At 45.5% G+C, this 22,910-nt stretch overlaps 1 protein-coding gene across 1 annotated transcript in view; it reads left to right on the top strand.

Annotated features, from left to right (window-relative positions):
* The first annotated feature begins 7,112 nt into the window (after window positions 1-7,112).
* The window catches only part of LOC141124121 (vomeronasal type-2 receptor 26-like), a 48,182-nt gene continuing 32,384 nt past the window's right edge, over window positions 7,113-22,910 (top strand). Inside the window, exons 1-4 of the mRNA XM_073612199.1 lie at window positions 7,113-7,287; window positions 16,907-17,019; window positions 18,733-18,765; window positions 21,557-21,796. Of these exons, the coding sequence (XP_073468300.1) occupies window positions 7,113-7,287; window positions 16,907-17,019; window positions 18,733-18,765; window positions 21,557-21,796 (561 nt within the window). The remainder of the gene's footprint in view (window positions 7,288-16,906; window positions 17,020-18,732; window positions 18,766-21,556; window positions 21,797-22,910) is intronic.

The following is a 22,910-nucleotide window of genomic DNA, read 5'->3' as shown; positions in this document are numbered from 1 at the left end:
TGGAGATCAGGTGTGGCTTGTTCTTGAGGGAGTCCCAAAGCACCAGGGAGTGGGAGAGTGTGTGAGACATAATGGCCGGCCTGACTGTAGGGGGGCACCAGAGCAGGTAGTCTAGAGTGTGGTGAGGTATGGCTTGTCTTTCTATATGAACCCAGTCTGGATGTGCCGATTTGGAGTAAATGTTGGAGATTTGGGTCAGTTGTGCTGCTTGGTAGTACCAAAGAAGTCTCACCCCGCCCCCCCTTTGTCCCTAGGTCGATAAAGGGTCTCCCTGGCGATTCTGTGTCCTTTTGTACTCCAAATGAATTTGATCATTTTTGATTGAAATTTGCGTAAATGATCTTTCGAAATTGGAATGGAAAGTGACCGGAAGAGGTAGAGGATGCGCGGTAAAAGAGTCATTTTCACTGAGTTAACCCTACCCAACCAGGAGAGCTCCATTTTATTCCATTGTGTGAGGTCTTCCCCCAATTTACGGTATATTGGGGGAAAGTTGGCCGCATATAGTCGGTCCACAGAGGCTGCCAGATTGACCCCCAAATATGGAATGACCGTGTTGCTCCAAAGGAATTGAAATTTGTGCTGTAATTGTGATACTAAATGGTCAGGGAGATTTATGTTTATTGCCCTTGATTTCCCGTAGTTCACTGTAAGACCTGAGAGCGTCCCAAAGTTATCCAACAATTTGCAAATGTTTGGGAGTGAGGTTATTGGCGAGGTAATAAATAGTAAAATGTCATCTGCAAAAAATGCACATTTGTGGGTTTGTGGCCCACACTTGACCACGTGTATATCCGGGTGATCCCTAATAACTATAGTAAGTGTTTTGATTATAATAGCAAAAATTTGTGGAGATAAAGGGCACCCCTGCCTAGTTCCCTTAAAGATCGGAAAGGAGTCAGAGTGGTATCCCTGTAGTCTTATTTTAGCTTCTGGGTTGGATTAAAGTGCTCCGATCACATTCATAAAGGAGTGACCAAAGCCCCATTGGTGTAGGATCATGACCAGGAAGGACCAGGAGACAGAATCAAATGCCCTCTGGAGGTCCAGGGAGAGTAGGAAACCTGTTTGAGGGGGGCCGCCATCCCACCCAGGCCTCAGAAGGGAAATAATGTCAATTGCTCTCCTGATTTGATCAGGACCTTGTCTTCCTGAAATAAAGCCTACCTGGTCCTTATGGACATAAAGTTTAATAAAGGAGGAAATGCTGTCTGCCAAGATCTTGGTCAAGATTTTAAGATCATTATTGATTAAGGATATGGGGTGGTAGTTGGCAACCAAGCTAGGATCTTTACCCGGCTTGGGGATTACCGAGATGAAGGCTGAGTTTAAGGACTTATCCAATTGAGATCCTTTACGCAGTTCATTAAAAAAGCTGGCCAAATAGGGGGCAAGGGTGGGGGCAAAGTGTTTATAGTAGGGAGTCGAAAAGCCATCCGGGCCAGGAGCCGAGTGAGTTTTCAAACTTTTAATGACTTGTAGGACTTCTTCAGTCAATATTGGTGCTTTCTAATCTGTCCCTGTGGTGCTCCTTGAGCTTCGGGAGTGTAAGTGAGTTAAGAAAGGGTGCCAATAAGTCCTCGGGGGCTGATCTTCCCTCACTATACAATTTCCTATAGAAGTCATGGAAAGCTTCCATGATTCTTTGAGGGTTTTGAGAGTGCGTTCCACTCCCTAGTTTGATTTTGGGAAAGGTGTGTGATCTTATTTTAGGCATCAATCTGGCTGCCAGTAGAGATCCTGTTTTATCCCTCTGGTGGTAAAAGCGGGCCCCGCTCCAGCGTAAGCTTTTTTTCCGCAATAGCGGTAAAGGCTAAGTTTAGGGCTGTACGTGTGGTGTCTAATTGTGTTATTGATACTAGTGTAGGGTTACTTTTGTGCCTTTTGTTAAGGAGTTGGAATTCCTTTTCTAATTGCTCTATGTCCTTCTGTCTAGCCTTGTGTAGCCTTGGCGCCATTTGGATAAGGTTCCCCCTAATGGTAGCCTTATGAGCAGCCCATAAAGAAATAGGGGAGATATTTGCCACATTACTGAATAAAAAATATTCCTCAATACTCCTTTCTATTTCGCGAGCATGGACCAGATTACTAAGGAGTGAGGCATTCAGTCTCCAAATACCTCTCCTTTTTGTTCCTATCGGTTTCCCGAAGATCAGGAAGAGTAGAGAGTGATCCGACCAGGCTGAATCTTTTATGTAGGATCTAGTTATAAATGGGATATCAGTTGCCGAAAGGAAGCAGTGGTCAGTCCTTGCAAAGGAATTATAGGGGCTAGAGAAGTGGGTATAATCCCGCAACGACGGGTTAATCTCTCTCCGGATGTCAACCAATTCCTGTTGGAAGATCTGTCTAGCTACCTTAAGGCTCTGTCTGGTGGGCTGTATGAGATCCCTACCTAAGGGGCGAGTTTTGTCCAGTCCCATGTCAAAGGCAACATTGGAGTCCCTTCCATAAATTATCATGCCTTCTGTCAGCTAGTTTAGGGTGCGAAACAGAGAATTGAAGAAGTGAGACTGACCCTTGTTCGGGGCATAGTAGGAGATCAGGGAGTAGAGCTGGCCGTCAATGAGGCCCTTGACAAGTAAAAATCTACCTTCTGGATCCTTAAATTCAGAAATGAGGGAGAAATTACATGAGCGGGAAAAAAGTATTGCTACCCCTTTAGTTTTAGTTTCTGCATTAGTGAGGTGGGAATTGGGGAATTTGAAGTGAATATATGAGGGGGAGTAGGAGCGAGGAAGGTGTGTCTCCTGTAGAAATAGTATATCAATTTTCTGGGTATGGTAATACTGGAAACTTTTCCTGCATTTAACTGGTGAGTTCATTCCTTAAACACTGTGTGAGGCAATGCGTAAGGAAGAGTGTGGCGTGGAAGTATCAGCCATGGAACAACCTGGAATAGAATGCCAGCGAGTACCAGTCACTTACCCCCAACCTGGTGTGGGTTCCGGGGAAGAATATTAGGAGCCCATTCACTCTGATGTTGGTAGTAGTCCAGGAGGGAAGCAGGGTCACCCAAGTCACTAGGAAGAAGAAAAAGTTTGTACAGTAGAAAAGATTTAGGAGAAAGAGATAAGAGAAGGAGAACACAAAGGGCATAGGCAGAATAAGTCCGCCATGCCCTTAATAGAAAAACGTTTACCCTCTAGCCAGAGGATGAATCCTGACCAGGAGAGGAGAAAAATCTGCGTCTCCGAGGGCAGGAGGAGGTGCATGAGTACCGCTCCGGCCGCAGCACTCCTTTGTGATAAACGATAAAAAGTACTGAAACTTCGGCAACATCGCCAACACCTGTAAATAAAAAAACAAATAAATCCAACCTAGGTGAGACAAAAAGTATGTGGAGACCAAGGGGTCATGGCGGGGGAGGTAAGGGGGGTATGGGGGGGAGGGCCGGGGAGGGAGGTGGGGTGAGGTATGAGTATAGAGGGATTAGATGGAGCTGTGCCTGACAAAACTATTAGGGAAAGCATGAGGTAACATTGAGACTATGAACAGTCCGTCCCCAGTCCCAGGTGGAAGTGACTAGAGAAACTCCAGTGAGATCATCAGGAACTGCGATAGAGTGATGGATCCTCCAGTGCAGTGTATAGCTGTGATGCATCCAGTCCGTTGGTAGCGCAAGGTTATGCATAGAAAGGTCGGAGACCGGAGAGATGTTTAGTTGTTGATTCGAGGGAAAGTTATACATGGGTTCCAGGTAGTTTGTCTCGCTGTATCCAGTATCTTGTAACAGGTGTTCCTGAAGGGTGTTGAGGACGGTCAGGGGAAGTGGTCTCCTCTCAACCTGGAGGTGAGGCTCAATAATGGTAAAGGAAACAAGAGTCAAACGGAATAGGTGCAACAGGACCTGTAGGAAACAGGGTCAATCCTGTAGAGGGGATGAAAGGGATAGGGCAACATAGGACCGTTTCAGGGTGGAAGGCCTTCCTTGGCCTTTTTGGTTTTGGATTGTTGCCAACAGGAGGTGAGTGGACTAGCTATGGGTGGTCGCTTGGAGGAGTTGGCAGAGGAGGTTTGCATCAGGGAAGGAGGATCCTTGGAGATTATGCCCAATTTCTGTGTTCGCCTTCAGGAAAGGTGGAGAATCTGAATGGTTTGTTGTTGAGTTCAAATTTCAAGCTGAAGGGAAAGAGCCACCAGTATTTAATGTTCTCCTGAGTCAGCACCGTTAGTAGTGGTTTGAGTGCCCTTCTTCTTTGAATCGTTCAGGGGGATATGTCGGCGAAAATCTGGATGGGGTGCCCCATTAGCTGTAGTTGTGCGGTGGAGTGGGCCCTTTTCATTATTTCTTCTTTGACTGTGTAATAGTGTGGCTTGACCTCGACTTCTCGAGGGAGGCCATCCGATCGGGGGGGACCCAGAGCTCCAGAATAAGATGCTTGATGAGGGAGCTGACTGCTTCGGTTATATCAATGATAGATTCGGGTAGCCCCCTAATCCTAAAATTATATCGTCTGGACCTGTTCTCGAGGTCATCAATTTTGGCCATTGCAATATCTAGCTGGTTGTGTAGGTCTTGTATGCAGCCTGTGTTTTGGTTGGAACGGGCAATTGTGGCATCCATTTTGGACTCAATGGTCTCAATGCGGGAGCCCAGGGACTGGAGGTCAAGTTTTATTTCTGAAGTGATTTTGGCCACTATCTGGGAAAGTCCTCTGTATAGCATCTCTGCAAATTTAGTGAAAAGGAAAGATAAGTCCTGTGGCTGTGAGGGGATTTGACCTGTGTTATGCCAGGGCTCATCAGTCTGAGGAGAGGCTGCAGCCATAGGGGACAGTAAAAGATCATCCAGGGTATGATTAATAAGGGACTCCGTGGATGCTGGAGATGCTGTGCTCCTGAGTGGAATGGGGTAAGGATTGCAGCCACCTACCTCTGCCAATTGCGTGTCCCACCAGGAAGAATGGGCTGGTATTCCTGCAGGTATTTCCTCATGGAGCTGCTGAACCGCCGCCATCTTGGGATTCTCGACAGAGGCCGGGATTGTGTTAAATTGTGCCCGTAAGTCCTGTTTGACCTTCCCCACTGACATGGGGTGATCCCTCTGGTGTCCCCACCTTCTGGTGCTCGTGCTGAGTGATCGCGAGTGATGCCATTGGCAGGTAGGAGCGCCGAATGGCCGGAGCGGGATGGAGGCTGTTGGACTTCAAATTTCTGGCCCCCCACTTCCCTTTTCTGAGGCACAGCGCCGGGGATTGGAGTGTGGGCAGATATAGAGCGGTAGGGGCAGGAGGAAGAGGATCAGATCGAGCCCTCTCTCCTCTCCCATCTGTGTGTGGGGGGATTGTTACTGTTGGCTTTGGGCAGTGTGAAAGAGAATGTAACATACACTCTCAGCTTAGACAACTGGAGCCAGCAACCCTGCTGGGAGGCCATAGTCCAGACTGAATAATGTGTCCAGGTTTCAGGCAGTTTGAAACCCGGACGCATGATTCCAAACCCGAACTGAATCCCGGACAGGTGGAAACCCTACGTGGCAGGCTCCCCGGCCCGCTCCTTAACAACCAGCTATTCACTGTACCCTGATTGGGCAAAGCTTTGCCCAATCGGTGCTTAAAATGCACTGCGCAGCAGGGTGTTCAGCAGGATGAACACCAGCCGAATGCCCTGCAAATTCGGGTGTTCGTTGAACGGGGCAAAGAGTATCTTCATGCAGCCAGTCACAGACCATGTTCTGCCCTTGCTTTACCTCCCCCTGCTGCTTTGTACATACCTGAGGTGGTTTGCACCTGCTTATAGCTTAGCTAGTTGATAGTGTATAGGCAGTTCCATTGTTCACGTGTCTTTGTACATACATATATTGTTGTTTTTGTTTCATTTCACTCTTGCTGTTCGTATAGAACGTTTTTTTTTTATGAGTTGGGGGTTGTTCACACCAACAGTCAGGGGCCAGTAAAAGTAAGTGGTTGAGTCAAGCCTGGAGCGCCCACCTGAACACAAAAATGCAGCTGCTCAGGGCTGTACTTGCTTCATGAACATGGCAAAAATGAAAGGAAATAAATGGCATGGCAGTACCACTGCCGGGTGCAAGCAATTGCCCTGCAGCCACGTTCAATGCACAGTGGGTCAAATGCAGTATAGTGGCAGTACAGCCACATGTATGGAGGTGCCCTAAATTTAGAGTCCGGTCCTTTCTGTGTAACATATCTGGTCAAACCTGCTTTAGCACACGGTGTCCTAATACATTGACAGATACACTATATTGCCAAAAGTATTGGGACGCCTGCCTTTACACACACATGAAATTTAATGACATCCCAGTCTTAGTCCGGAGGGTTCAATATTGAGTTGGCTCCGCCCTTTGCAGCTATAACAGCTTCAACTGTTCTGGGAAGGCCGTCCACAAGGTTTAGGAGGGTGTCTATGGGAATGTCTGACCATTCTTCCAGAAGAGCATTTGTGAGGTCAGGCACTGATGTTGGACGAGAAGGCCTCTTAGCTCTAATTCATCCCAAAGGTGTTCTATCGGGTAGACGTCAGGACTCCCCCCACACCATAATCCCCCCTCCACCAAATGATTTGGACCAGAGCACAAAGCAATGTCCATAAAGACATAGGTGAGCGAGTTTGGGGTGGAGGAACTTGACTGGCCTGCACAGAGTCCTGACCTCAATCCGATAGCATGCCTTTGAGATGAATTAGAGCAGAAACTGTGAGCCAGGCCTTCTCATCAGTGCCTGACCTCACAAATGTGCTTCTGGAAGAATGTTCAAACATTCCCATAGACACACTCCTAAACCTTGTGGATGGCCTTCCCAGAAGAGTTGAAGCTGTTATAGCTGCAAAGGGCGGAGCCAACTCAATATTGAACCCTACAGACTAAGACTGGGATGTCATTAAAGTCCATGTGTGTGTAAAGGTAGGCGTCCCAATACTTTTGGTAATATAATGTATCTGATAACCTTTGTAGGACAAGAACTGGTTAAGCCTTCAGCCTGAAGCATCCAGAGGATTGATATTATTATACAGTTATAATGATTTTATTTTTCATGTTGAGAATCACGTCATTGGAAACCTGTTGAGACATTTCTATATTAATCTCAGATATTGTATATAAAGTTGTGGAGATGATCCCTCCAGGGTGGAGGACACACACACAGCTCTCGGTGATGTCTTCTGTCATGGATGGAGTTCTGGTCCTCATTGTCCTCTCTAGCATTGTGTCCATGTTCCAAGGACTTCCTTCTTCATCTAGAGGTGACATGTTGTCTATGTGTGGCCTGTCTGGTAAAGGTCCTGTGTTTGAATACGAGTATTACGGGAGAGGAGAGGTGATGATCGGAGGTCTGGTTTCTGTACATTTTGCCACTAAACCTGTGGAAAGGGAAAGCAGAATTCTTCATGATCAGTATATATGTGAGGAGTGAGTATCAGACCTTCCTAAAGACACCCCAATATTGGATAGGGAGATGGGGATTGTAATCTGAGAGGCACAGTGCTATTGGTATTAGCAATCCTTACCCCACCAGGGTGCTATCTGCATGGAGTGTGTATGATCTCCCCGTCTGCATGGAGTGTGTATGATCTCTCTGTCTGCATGGAGTGTGTATGATCTCTCTGTATGGAGTGTGTATGATCTCTCTGCATGAATGGAGTGTGTATGATCTCTCTGTATGCATGGAGTGTGTATGATCTCTCTGTATGAATGGAGTGTGTATGATCTCTCTGTATGCATGGAGTGTGTATGATCTCTCTGTCTGCAAGGAGTGTGTATGATCTCTCTGTATGAATGGAGTGTGTATGATCTCTCTGTATGAATGGAGTGTGTATGATCTCTCTGTCTGCATGGAGTGTGTATGATCTCTCTGTCTGCATGGAGTGTGTATGATCTCTCTGTATGCATGGAGTGTGTATGATCTCTCTGTCTGCATGGAGTGTGTATGATCTCTCTGTCTGCATGGAGTGTGTATGATCTCTCTGTCTGCATGGCATGTGTATGATCTCTCTGTCTGCATGCAGTGTGTATGATCTCTCTGTCTGCATGCAGTGTGTATGATCTCTCTGTCTGCATGCAGTGTGTATGATCTCTCTGTCTGCATGGAGTGTGTATGATCTCTCTGTCTGCATGGAGTGTGTATGATCTCTCTGTCTGCATGGAGTGTGTATGATCTCTCTGTCTGCATGGCGTGTATATGATCTCTCTGTATGCATGGAGTGTGTATGATCTCTCTGTATGAATGGAGTGTGTATGATCTCTCTGTATGCATGGAGTGTGTATGATCTCTCTGTATGAATGGAGTGTGTATGATCTCTCTGTCTGCATGGAGTGTGTATGATCTCTCTGTCTGCATGGAGTGTGTATGATCTCTCTGTATGAATGGCGTGTATATGATCTCTCTGTCTGCATGGAGTGTGTATGATCTCTCTGTATGAATGGCGTGTGTATGATCTCTCTGTATGCATGGAGTGTGTATGATCTCTCTGTATGCATGGAGTGTGTATGATCTCTCTGTATGAATGGAGTGTTTATGATCTCTCTGTCTGCATGGAGTGTGTATGATCTCTCTGTCTGCATGGAGTGTGTATGATCTCTCTGTATGAATGGCGTGTATATGATCTCTCTGTCTGCATGGAGTGTGTATGATCTCTCTGTATGAATGGCGTGTGTATGATCTCTCTGTATGCATGGAGTGTGTATGATCTCTCTGTATGCATGGAGTGTGTATGATCTCTCTGTCTGCATGGAGTGTGTATGATCTCTCTGTCTGCATGGAGTGTGTATGATCTATCTGTCTGCATGGAGTGTGTATGATCTCTCTGTCTGCATGGAGTGTGTATGATCTCTCTGTATGAATGGAGTGTGTATGATCTCTCTGTCTGCATGGAGTGTGTATGATCTCTCTGTATGGAGTGTGTATGATCTCTCTGTATGCATGGAGTGTGTATGATCTCTCTGTATGCATGGAGTGTGTATGATCTATCTGTCTGCATGGAGTGTGTATGATCTCTCTGTCTGCATGGAGTGTGTATGATCTCTCTGTATGAATGGAGTGTGTATGATCTCTCTGTCTGCATGGAGTGTGTATGATCTCTCTGTATGGAGTGTGTATGATCTCTCTGTATGCATGGAGTGTGTCTGATATCTCTGTATGCATGGAGTGTGTATGATCTCTCTGTCTGCATGGAGTGTGTATGATCTCTCTGTATGCATGGAGTGTGTATGATCTATCTGTCTGCATGGAGTGTGTATGATCTCTCTGTCTGCATGGAGTGTGTATGATCTCTCTGTATGAATGGAGTGTGTATGATCTCTCTGTCTGCATGGAGTGTGTATGATCTCTCTGTCTGCATGGAGTGTGTATGATCTCTCTGTATGAATGGAGTGTGTATGATCTCTCTGTCTGCATGGAGTGTGTATGATCTCTCTGTATGCATGGAGTGTGTATGATCTCTCTGTCTCTCTGTATGCATTTAAAAACATTTCTTACATTTACTAAAATATGTTTTTGTGTGTAAATTGTGTATTCAGATGTTCCACATTTTCTGTGTAAGCTGGAAAGATTCACGATACAGAACTTTGTGTTCTTTGTGAATTATTAACAAACTCTTTATCTTCAGATTACATTATTCTCTGTTATAAAATTGTTATAATAAAGGAAAACAATGTTATGACTCCACACAAGTTAAACACTTTCTGCTGTGGCCTTGTTTATCCCACTGTGGACACTGGGCATACTACACACGACCAAAAGAACTTGGGAGGATGTAGTATGTCCTTCTTCCCATCAGGTGCTCCCCCTCCCCAAATGTACCAGAAAATACAAAATTATAGCCAGGAGTCATTGTGTAAATACAGCAGCTGGTGTAAAAAACAGACAGGAGATAGAGAGATACATTGTTTATAAACATTGATCAGATGGGAGATAGAGAGATACAAAGTAACATTGTTTATAAACATTGATCAGGCGGGAGATAGAGAGAAACAAAGTAAACATTTTTATAAACATTGTTTAGAAGGGAGATAGAGAGATACAAAGTAACATCTCTCTATCTCCTCTCTGATCAATGTTTATAAACAATGTTACTTTGTGTCTCTCCATCTCCTCTCTGATCAATGTTTATAAACAATGTTACTTTGTGTCTCTCTATCTCCTGTCTGATCAATGTTTATAAACAATTTTACTTTGTTTCTCTCCATCTCCCGTCTGATCAATGTTTATAAACAATGTTACTTTGTATCTCTCCATCTCCCGTCTGATCAATGTTTATAAACAATGTTACTTTGTATCTCTCTATCTCCTATCTGAACAATGTATATACACGTAATTTTGTATATATCTATTTCCTGTCCGATCAATGTTTATAAACAATGGGCTCCATTCACTAAAGCATATTACATGCAGTACTTGGGTCACATGGCATATTTTTCCCCAAATATCTCATGCAATATTGAAAATGTCAGTCACTATCCCCTTATGTGGTATTCACCCCAAAAAGCAAAATATGCTCAGTAAATACCGTACAAAACAACATTAAAGTCAATTCACTAAGGAAACTAAATAAATACATTAAAAAGAAATGATCCAGGTATACGATAGCTAATGAATGTATTTTATTTCAGCTGGTTGTCAAGTGTCTGGCACCTGCTGGCATCCCTAACAACCAGGGAATACCTAGTTGTTAAGGAGCCGGCGCCCGCCACATCCTCAACAACTATGACTCGTCTGCTGTCAGCTGGATTCCCAACTGTCAGCAGAATGCAAACAAATAAAGAGCTGCTTTTTAAGGGGGACCCATACCAAAATTATAGAAAAAAATGGCTTGGGGTCCCCCCAAAATCCATACCAGACCCTTATCTGAGCAACAAGACAGCTTGAAGAGGAGTTCCCCCTCCTGAACCATACCAGGTCCCCTGGCCCTGTGGTTGTGACTTATCGGGATCTGAAAGTTCCCTTTGACAAGGGGGCCCCCCAGATCCCACCCCCCCATGTGAATGAGTATGGGGTACCTAGTACTGCTACTCATTCATCGAAAAAAATGGGCAAAGCAAATTTTTTTAAAAAAGAGATGTTTTTCACATGTCTTTTATTAAAAAAAGGGAGGCGCCCCCCCCCCCCCCGCCAGAACACTCCGATCAGCGCTCTCCACCATTGGCTGAGAGCTCTGATCGGGAGCCAGTCGGCTGCTGGTTTTCCGGCATGCTTGACCAACAGAAGCTGGCCAAGCAGCTGGCTTCTGTTAGACCGAGTGCCTTACACATGAGCCGAATGTCAGACGTTTTTTATTGAGCCGGCCGATGTCGCCCGACATTTGGACCACGTGTACGGAGCTTTACTTTGTGTAGCCAGGTCCCAGGCCTCCTCTAGTCTAATGAGAACCTTTAGAGCCAATAACTGCTGACATCCTTTCATATAGAGTGGGTTGTAAGGCACAGTGGGTGTAGCGCAAGTTAGATTCATGGGCGCCAGACACTTCTTGAGTGCAAAGAGATTTTATTTCTCTTAAATAGAAATTTGGGAGAGAGGGAAAAGGCCAGGGCACCCTTAGGTAGTTGCAGTGCTAATTAGCAGACTCTGAGACTTCTACAGGAGGACAGCCATACAGGGAAAGGCCTCTAGCAAGACGTCACATCTGCATGTGTAGGAATGCTGTCTCCTATGGTTCCAGTCTTTAAGAGTTCTTAACACAAGGCGTAACAATTCCTTCATTTCCACTAAAATCACTTCTTGTGGTTCTTCAGCCCACTGAGCTCCCTCTCACTAAACTAGATGATTCACAGCCAGAATCCCTTGAGCTCCTCCAATCTTCACGGTGGTACCTTCCTCAAGTGTCACCCCCGCCTCTCTGCTGGGTCACTAGCTTGGCACTCAAGATACTTATTAATCTTCACTCCACTGGCCTGCTCAGTCCCTGGCTTGACACACAAGGCTGCTCTGCAAGCGTCACCTCTCCTGGATGGGTCCCTGACTTTATTCCCGCTGAAGTTTCCCAATTCTTCACCGTCCCCCGTTGGTGAGAATTCTGCTCCAGTACTTGCTTCAGCACTCACTGTGGTTCCTGGTAATAAGGTGGATGGTTCCTTAGTGGCGACAGCTTCCCCTCTACTTCCAACTGACGTAGAGATTTCACTTTACGCTATGCTCAAACCATGTCTCCTGCGCTACTAAACGCCCTTTCAGCCTTTTGGTATAATGCATCTCAATAAACCCGTGTCTCTCGCATTTCCCCAAGTAAACAGACATGATCACCATCCTCATGTTTTTAGCTCCATCGCTCGACTGCCTCTCCCCACGAGAGGCACTCAAGGGCCTCATCCCACAACCCTTGCCCGGTGGTTGTGGGGGTCTGCGGGCGGGGAGCTTATTGGAATCTGGAAGTCCTCTTTAACAAGGGGACCCCCAGATCCTGACCTCCCCCCTGTGTGAAATGGTAACGGGGTACAAATGTACTCCTACCATTTCACAAAAAAAGTGTCAAAATGGTAAAAATGACATGACAAGGCTTGGGACAAGTCCTTTATTAAAAAATAAAAAATAAAACTGTCCCACAAAGTCTTCTTCTTCTTCTCTTGCTCTGCACCGACCCGCCTCAATGGGAGGCACTCGCCGTATGATGTGTCCTCGCAGGTGACAGTTCTTTTATAACTGAGGGTGGGGCCACAGGGTGACATTGCCGGGTGACCCCGCCCCCCTCTGACGCACAGGGGCATACCTATGGCTTCCCTGTAGCGTCAGAGGGGGACGTGGCCACCCGGTTCACCCCCTCTGATGCTACTGGGAAGCCATAGGGATGTCCCCGTGCATCAGAGGGAGCAGACCAGATGGCCCCACCGCCCTCTGATGCTACAGGGAAGCCATAGGGATGCTCCCGTGCGTCAGAGGGGGGCGGGTCACCCGGCAACGTCACCGTGTTTTCCTGCTCTTAAAAGAGCTGTCACCTGAGAGGACCGTCATTATGGCGGGTGCCTCCCATGTAGGTGGGTCAGTCGCGTTTTTTATTTTATTTTTTTTCGGTCCATCGGGGGAGCAAGAGATGAAGAAGACTACGTGGGACAGTTTTATTTTTTTATTTTTTAACAAAGGACTTGCTTTTCCCCAAGCCATGTCATGTCATTTTTAACATTATCACACTTTTTTTGTGAAATGGTAGGGGTCATTTGTACCCCGTTACCATTTCACCTGGGAGAGGCCGGGATCTGGGGGTCCCTTTGTTAGGGGTTTCCAGATTCCGATAAGCCCCCCGCCCACAGACCCCCACAACTACCGAGCAAGGGTTGTGGGGATGAGGCCCTTGTCCCCATGGGGCTACCCCAAAGCACCCTCCCCATGTTGAGGGCATGTGGCCTGGTACGGTTCAGAAGAGGGGGGCGCTCTCTCATTCCCCCTCTCTTTCTGTGGCCTGCCAGGTTGCATGTTCGGATAAGGGTCTTGCATGGATTTTTGGGGGGACCCCCACACCATTTTTTTTTACATTTTTTGGCTCGGGGTTCTCCTTAAAATCCATACCAGACCTGAAGGGTCTGGTATAGATTTTGATGGGGACCCCACACCTTTTTTTTTAATTTTGGTGTGGGGTTCCCCTTCATTTCCATACCAGACCTGAAGGGCCTGGTATGGAATTTGGGGGGACCCCCACGCAATTTTTTTTTTAATTTTGGTTCGGGATTCCCCTTAATATTCATATCAGACCCAAAGGCCTGGTAATGGACTGTGGGGGAATCCCATGCCGTTTTTTTCAATGACTTTTATGTGTATTACCGGGACCGACAATTCATTATAGCCGTGAGTACTTTTAAATGACTTTTTTTCCTTTAGAAATGTCATTTTGTGCAGGGACTGTTCTAAGCATGGGAAAAATACACCACTTTACAGGCATACTATAGACACGCCCCAGGTATGAAATTTAAAGGAATATTTCACTTTTATTGTTTCACTTTAACCACTTCAATACCAGACACCTTCCCGCCCAGACCAATTTTCAGCTTTCAGCGCTGTCTCATTTTGAATGACAATTGCGCGGTCATGCTACACTGTACTTAAACAATTTTTTTATCATTTTGTTCCCACAAATAAAGCTTTCTTTTGGTGGTATTTGATCACCTCTGCGTTATTAATTTTTTGCGCAACAAATAAAAAAAGACCGAAAATTTAGAAAAAAAAATAGTTTTTCTCTGTTTCTGTTAAAAATTTTTGTAAATAAGTACGTTTTCTTCTTCAATGATGGGCACTGATATGGTTTTACTGACGGGCACTGATACGGCAGCACTGATGGGCACCGATGAGGTGGCACTGATGAGGTGGCACTGACAGGCACTGATGATGGGCACTAATAGGCGGCACTGATGGGCACTGATAGGTGGCACTGATAAGGAATGATAGGTGGCACTGGTATGCGGCACTGATGGGCACTCATAGGAGGCACTGATGGGCACTTGTAGGTGGCATTGATGGGTACTTATGGGTGGCACTGATAGGTGGCACAGATGGGCACTGATGGGCACTGATAGGTGTGCACTTATGGGCACGGATGGGTACTGACAGGTGGCACCAATGGACACTGATGGGTGGCATTGATGACACTGATTGGTGGCACTGATGCCCCTAAGGGTGGCATTGCTGGGCATCACTGCAATATACTGTTGCCAATCAGTGCCTGAGTGAGGAAAAGCCGATCAACGGCTCTTCCTATTGACATCATGATCAGCCGTGATTGGACACGGCTGATCACATCATCTGCTATGGGCCGGGCGGGAAGTGGTTAAACATTATTAAAATCACTGCTCCCCAAAAAACGGCCGTTTTTAAAACTTTTTTGCATTGATCCATGTCCCCTGAGGCAGGACCCAGGTCCCCAAACACTTTTTATGACAATAACTTGCATATAAGCCTATAAAATGAGCACTTTTGATTTTTCATGTTAGTGTCCCATAGACTTTAACAGTGTTCGTGTGTCCAAACAAATTTTTTGCCTGTTTGCATGTTCTGCTGCGGACCGAACTGGGGGGTGTTCGGCTCCTCCCTAGGGAACACTCCAGTCAATTATTCTTACCAGCTGACAGGCCCAAAATGTCAGGTACACTAACACCTCCCTTATGTGTAGGTAGAATGAGGTGACTGTATTTAAACCTTGAGGTTGTCCTCTTACAGAATAAATGGGAACAAAGCTATTAAAAAGGATACAGGAGTTGTATCTGAAACTTTTGCATAAATTAAAGCAGCTTCTGATGCATAATCATCTTCACTAATCATCTTCACTAAGGCCGAAAGTCCAAACCACAATATGTTGAAATTAGGGTTGCAAGAATGCTGATACTGGATACTGGTGCCAATCCTCAACTTTTGCATGAGTATCTGTACTGCTGCAAATGCACCGATACCTGAAACTGATACTTTCAGGCTCTTTTCTTTCAGCTGTCAGTGGGATTCCCCCACTGACAGCTGAAATGAAAAAAAAAACAAAAAACACGGCAGCTATCGGTTGTTAACCACTTCAATACAAGGCACTTATATCCCTTCCCGCCCAGACCAATTTTCATCTTTCAGCACTCACACACTTTGAATGACTATTACTCAGTCATACTACACTGTACCCAAACAACATTTTTATCATTTTTTCAAACAAATAGAGCTTTCTTTTGGTGGTATTTAATCATCACTGGGCCTTTTATTTTTTAGCGATATAAGCGAAAAAAAGACACTTTTTTTTAGTTTTACTTGTAAAAGTTTACAAATAAGTACTTTTTTTCATAAATTTGGGCCAAAATTTATACGGCTACATAGCTGGGGTAAAAATAGCCCAAATTAGTGTGTATTATTTAGTCTGTGTGAAAGTTATATGCCCCGTACACACAGTCGGATTTTCCGATGGAAAATGTCCGATCGGAGCGTGTTGTCGGAAATTCCGACCATGTGTGGGCTCCATCGGACATTTTCCATCGGATTTTCCGACACACAAAGTTGGAGAGCAGGAGATAAAATTTTCCGACAACAAAATCCGTTGTCAAAAATTCCGATCGTGTGTACACAAATCCGACGGAAAAAGTGCCACGCATGCTCAGAATAAATAAAGAGACGAAAGCTATTGGCCACTGCCCCGTTTATAGTCCCGACGTACGTGTTTTACGTCACCGCGTTCAGAACGATCAGATTTTCCGAAAACTTTGTGTGACCGTGTGTATGCAAAACAAGTTTGAGCCAACATCCGTCGGAAAAAATCCTAAGATTTTGTTGTCGGAATGTCCGAACAAAGTCCAACCGTGTGTACGGGGCAATAGAGTTTACAAGCTATGGCGCTAATCACTGAAAATTGATCACACCTGATGTACTGGCGGCCTATCTCATTTCTTGAGACCATGGCAAGCCAGGAAAGTACAAATACCCCCCAAATGACCCATTCTCTAAGGGTCATTTGGGGGGTCCAAGGTATTTTAGTTAGAGGCATGGTGAGTTTTTTGAAGTTTTTAGTAATTTTTTCCCACAATTCTTGGAAAAAAGAAGGAATGTATTTATTTTTATTTTTTTACACAAACTTGTCATATTACCAAGTTATTTCTCACACACAGCATATGCATACTTGCAATTACACCCCAAAATACATTCTGCTACTCCTCCTGAGTATGGTGATACCACATGTATGAGACTTTTACACAGCCTGGCCACATACAGAGGCCCAACATCCAAGTAGCACCATCAGGCGTTTTAGGAGCATACATTACACATACTGTATAATTTGAACAGGGGGCTGGAGCTGGGAGTCTTTGCCTTCATACACATGGAAGGTGTACATATATCCAGTGGCTCTATCACATAGTTTATTCAGTTTTAAACCATAACTGGCTCTCTTACTGGGAATATATTGTTTGAACTGCTGGCCAGTAAAGTGGATAAGGGATCTTCCTGGGGTCTGGCGCTGCTGGTGGTAGGCATGTCTTCTGATCTTGGTCTTGATCTCCTTATTCTTTTAGGAGGGACGGTTTCCTCCGCTGAGTCGGTCTCTGATCCACTACCCTCTACTGGCTCATATTCCAAACCAGAATCTGATAATGAGTGCTCCCCGCTGCTCTCATCATTCGACATGGTAAGGATGTGATATGTCTCCTCAGCTGTGAAAACTCTTTGGGATATGCTGGCCATATTAATGGCCTGCCTGTGTGACGGTACTGGCGGAGGTACTGACAGGTCACTGATGGCAGGCCTGTATGATGGTACTGATTGTTCACTGATGATGGGCGTGTGTGAAAGTACTGATGGCAGTACTGATGGCGGACCTGTGTGACAATACTGATGGCAGTACTGATGGCGGGCCAATGTGGCGGTACTGATAGCATTATTGATGACGGGCCTGTGTAACAGTACTGATGGCGGACCTGTGTGACAATACTGATGGCAGTACTGATGGTGGGCCTATGTGGCAGTACTGATGACAGTACTGTTGGCAGGCCTGTGTAATGGTACTGATGGTGGACATATGTGGCGGTACTGATGGCAGTACTGATGACAGGCCTCTGTAACGGTACCGATGGCAGCACTGATGGCAGTACTGATGACGGGCCTGTGTAATGGTACTGATGGCAGTACTAATGACGGGCCTGTGTAATGGTACTGATGGCAGTACTGATGACGGGCCTGTGTAACAGTACCGATGACAGTACTGATTATAGGCCTGTGTAATGGTACCGATGGCGGTACTGATGGCGGGCCTGTGTAACGGTACTGATGACAGTACTGATGATGGGCCTGTATAATGGTACCGATAGCGGTACTGATGGCGGGCCTATGTGGTGGTACTGATGGCAGTACTGATGATCGGTCTGTGTAACGGTACCGATGGTGGTACTGATGGCGGGCCTATGTGGTGGTACTGATGGCAGTACTGATGGCAGGCCTGTGTAAAAGTATTGATGGCGGTACTGATGGCGGGCCTATGTGGCGGTACAGATGGCAGTACTGATGGCAGGCCTGTGTAAAAGTATTGATGGCGGTACTGATGGCGGGCCTATGTGGCGGTACAGATGGCAGTACTGATGATGGGCCTGTGTAACGGTACCGATAGTGGTACTGATAGCAGGCCTATGTGGTGGTACTGATGGCAGTACTGATGATGGGCCTGTGTAACGGTAGAGATGGCGGTACTGGTAGCGGGCCTGTGTAATGGTACCGATGGCGGTACTGGTGGCGGGCCTGTGTGACCGCACTGGTGACAGGTTCTCTTTATTGGGGGGTCATGTTGTGCACAATAAGGTGTAAAAAAATGAGTTTTCTACTCACAGATCTCCTGCTCTCTCCTCACACGATCGGTGTTTGAGAAGAGGAAGCAGGGATCGCCTGGAAACGGATCTGTTGTTTACACTTGTGATTGGACACAGCCGATCACGTGGTAAAAGAGCCAGCCTGATCAGGGATGGGCTATGTCCGAGAGACACGCGCCATCCGTGATTAGCGCGGTGGGCGCGCCAGGGGGGGCCCGCATCCTCAGTGCTTTGAATTGTAACTGGCTGTGATTGTTTTTTTTACCACGTGACTGGCTGTGTCCAATTCCATTGGCTGTTTACCCTGATTAGGGATGCGCTGTGTCTGAGAGACAAGCATCATCTTTTTTTTATTTAATATATGGCGGGCGGGAAGCGGTCAAGAAGTCCTTAATAACCGATGACTCAGTTGGCTGTCAGGGGGGTTCCCCTGTTAAAAGCTGAAGTGTTAAAGAAGTCCGGCAATTGAAGCTGTCAAAAAAAAAAAAAAAAGCAGCTGAAACATTGTTTCTTTTTGTATATTTCTGTTTCTTCATCTACAGATCAAAAGGGATAACCTTCAAACTGCAGATGAAGTTAGTTTAAAGCAAACTGCCAAGTAAAAAAAACAAAAATGTTTTTGTTTTTTATAAAATGCTCCTGTTCAACCCCTCATTTACTCTATTCAGCCTTAAAAAGATTGTAAGGGCTTGTTTTTTTTTTCAAATGACAAACATATCATACTTACCTCCATTGTGCAGCTTGTTTTGCACAAAGTGGCCCCGAACCTCCTCTTCTGAGGTCCCCTGGCGTCTCTCTCAGCTCCTCCCCACATCAGATAAGCCCCTAGGAGAAGCGCTCTCCAGTGGGGGTTACCTTGCGGGTGCGCTCCCGAGTCCAGCATTCGGTATGACTCCACCCCCCCGGCGTCTCTCTTGGCTCCTCCCCACATTAGATAAGCCCCTAGGAGAAGCGCTCTCCAGTGGGGGTTACCTTGCGGGTGCGCTCCCGAGTCCAGCATTCGGTATGACTCCACCCCACGGGCGTCCCTCTTGGCTCCTCCCCACATCAGATAAGCCCCTAGGAGAAGCTCTCTCCTGTGGGGGTTACCTTGCGGGTGCGCTCCCGAGTCCAGCATTCGGTATGACTCCACCCCCCCGGCGTCTCTCTTGGCTCCTCCCCACATTAGATAAGCCCCTAGGAGAAGCGCTCTCCAGTGGGGGTTACCTTGCGGGTGCGCTCCCGAGTCCAGCATTCGGTATGACTCCACCCCCCCGGCGTCTCTCTCAGCTCCTCCCCACATCAGATAAGCCCCTAGGAGAAGCGCTCTCCAGTGGGGGTTACCTTGCGGGTGCGCTCCCGAGTCCAGCATTCGGTATGACTCCACCCCCCCGGCGTCCCTCTTGGCTCCTCCCCACATCAGATAAGCCCCTAGGAGAAGCGCTCTCCAGTGGGGGTTACCTTGCGGGTGCACTCCCGAGTCCAGCATTCGGTATGACTCCACCCCCCCGGCGTCTCTCTTGGCTCCTCCCCACATCAGATAAGCCCCTAGGAGAAGCGCTCTCCAGTGGGGGTTACCTTGCGGGTGCACTCCCGAGTCCAGCATTCGGTATGACTCCACCCCCCCCCGGCATCTCTCTTGGCTCCTCCCCACATCAGATAAGCCCCTAGGAGAAGCACTCTCCAGTGGAGGTTACCTTGCGGGTGCGCTCCCGAGTCCAGCATTCGGTATGATTCGACTCCGCCCCCTCCGGCACCCGCGTCATTGGATTTGATTGACAGCAGCGGGAGTCAATGGCTGCGCTGCTATCAATCTATCCAATCAAGAGCCGAGAACCCCGGCCAGAGAGACAGCACATCCTAACCGGGACAAGTTCCAGGGCTCAGGTAAGTGAAACGGGAGGGGGGGGCTGGGGGGCTGGTCAGTGCCAGGTGTTTTTTTCACCTTAACGCATAGGATGAATTAAGGTGAAAAAACACAAAAGGTTTACAACCCCTTTAATTAACGCCTTATTCTCCTCCATTTAATTATTATTTTCCTGCTGATTTTTTTTTTTGTTCACTTCCATTTTAGAAATTAATATTACTGAAAACTTTTTTTTTTGTTTATTATTATTTTTACACCTTTAACGTGTATTTACACATTTCACATTGAAAAAAAAGCGCAAAATGAAAAAAAAAAAATGTATTTCATTTGTAAATAACTTTTTTCAATGCTTTGTACCATTGCTGATAGTTGAAGTGTAAACAAAACAGTTGCAGTCGGTATCGGCGAGTACTAAAAAAAAAAAAAAAAGTATTGGTACTCATAAAAAACAAAAAGTATTGGTACTCGTAAAAAACAAAAAGTATTGGTACTCGTAAAAAAAAAAAGTATTGGTACTCGTAAAAAAAAAAAGTATTGGTACTCGTAAAAAAAAAAAGTATTGGTACTCGTAAAAAAAAAAAAGTATTGGTACTCGTAAAAAAAAACAAAAAGTATTGGGACTCGTAAAAAACAAAAAGTATTGGGACTCGTAAAAAACAAAAAGTATTGGGACTCGTAAAAAAAAAAAAAAGTATTGGTACTCGTAAAAAACAAAAAGTATTGGGACTCGTAAAAAACAAAAAGTATTGGGACTCGTAAAAAACAAAAAGTATTGGGACTCGTAAAAAACAAAAAGTATTGGGACTCGTAAAAAACAAAAAGTATTGGGACTCGTAAAAAACAAAAAGTATTGGTACTCGTAAAAAAAAAAAAAGTATTGGTACTCGTAAAAAACAAAAAGTATTGGTACTCGTAAAAAAAAAAAGTATTGGTACTCGTAAAAAAAAAAAAGTATTGGGACTCGTAAAAAACAAAAAGTATTGGGACTCGTAAAAAACAAAAAGTATTGGGACTCGTAAAAAACAAAAAGTATTGGTACTCGTAAAAAACAAAAAGTATTGGTACTCGTAAAAAAAAAAAAAGTATTGGTACTCGTAAAAAACAAAAAGTATTGGTACTCGTAAAAAACAAAAAGTATTGGTACTCGTAAAAAACAAAAAGTATTGGTACTCGTAAAAAAAAAAAAAGATATCAGTGCATCCATAGTTTCAATTGCTCCCGTTTTTAAGGTCCCATTGTATATTTTTTTAATTTAGTGTAGGGAGGAAATTTCTCTCACATAGCTCAGAGAGTCAGTTGGGAAATGTATACATTATCGCATTCATTTTAACGTGAGGAACTGTACAACTTTGTCCAAAAGTTTGAACATAAATTTATTCTATATTAGTAAAAAAAAAAAAAAGTTTTCTTCATCTTTATAATATTAATGTTTGATTAAATATTACATTTCTACATCTTTGGCAGGCTCGATATAGCAGAATATGAATACCTGTTGGCTTTTTTTTTTTTCAATTGATGAGATTAATAAGGATCCCGATATCCTTCCCAATGTCACTCTGGGCTATCACTTGTTTGACACGTGTGGGTATCCTACCAAAGCCATCGATTCCACCCTACGGATACTGAGCGGTGATAGAAAGATGGGCGTTCCAAACTACTCGTGTACGGAAGGTGCCGAAGTCGCTGGTTTTGTGGGGGATGCCACTTTCCCATCGACGCTTGCCGTGGCTGAACTCTTGAATATTTACCAGTACCCACAGGTAGGTTCTCCTTTCTAAAAAAAAAAAACTGCCACAACAACGACTTATTGGCTATAAAAGCAAACTAGAAATTTAGAGACACCTAAAGCCTCCTACACACGATCGGATTTTCGGCAGGGAATTGTGTGATGACAGACTAAAATCTGACCGTTAGTACGCTCCTTCAGACAATTGTTGTCCAACTTTCCGCCAAGAAATGTTGGGTGGCAGGCTAGTAAATTTTCGGCGGGCAGCGGTCCGTTGTCAGATTTTCCTAACATTTGTATACAAGTCCGTCACACAAAAGTCCAAAACACGCATGCTCGGAATCAATGCTCACCAAAAGCACGACAAAAGCAGAAGGCGCCCAAAGGGTGGCGCTCAAGAACTGAAACTCCTCGTAGCACGTCACTGCTTTCGCGTTTGTTGGCCGACAATTGTGTGCCGTTTGTACGCAAGACAAGTTCCCGGCATGCGATCCTTCAGACAAAAGTCCGATGCTTTGTTGGCCAACAATCCGATCGTGTGTATGAGGCTTATGTGGCCATCATGCTGTCTGGTCAAGGCCCTTATGTGTAGTGGGGTTTCTAACGCTAACGTAGCGCTACCCTCGTGAGGGACGCTGGTAGAATCCGTACCCCACTGGTTCCCCCGACTCTGCAAGTCCTCCGACACCTCTGACGACCTGGGCTCACTCATTTTTACCCTTTGACACCAGTAAGAAGTAACTCACACAGTATGGATCAAGCGGTTTCCATTTCTTTGCTGTGGCAAAAGTAGCACATAAAAAATACATAAGATAAGACCGAAGGTCATACGAGTATCTTATCCAATGACAACAAAGCACTCGTATTCATTTAGAGATTTCTGTAGAATGCAAAGAACACAATGTGATTAACTACAATCAAACCTTATTTCAGTCACTGAGGTCTATGTGAACAGGCAGCAGAAAAGGGTAGGGGACCGACACTTAACCACTTGCCGACCGCCGGCCGCCGTTGTCCGTCGGCTGTTTGAAGGGGAATATCATCCTTAATGGCAGCAGATACCTGCCATAATCCTGGTATCCTCTTCAACAGCGGGCGGTTGGCTTTCAGAAAATAAGTGGTCTCAGCGGCAGATTCGCTGCAAGATT

This window comes from Aquarana catesbeiana, linkage group LG01, assembly GCF_042186555.1.
Source record: "Aquarana catesbeiana isolate 2022-GZ linkage group LG01, ASM4218655v1, whole genome shotgun sequence".
In the NCBI taxonomy this organism is placed as follows: domain Eukaryota; kingdom Metazoa; phylum Chordata; class Amphibia; order Anura; family Ranidae; genus Aquarana; species Aquarana catesbeiana.
The sequence above is the reverse complement of the archived record's forward strand: the minus strand, read 5'-3'. Positions and strand labels throughout refer to the sequence as shown.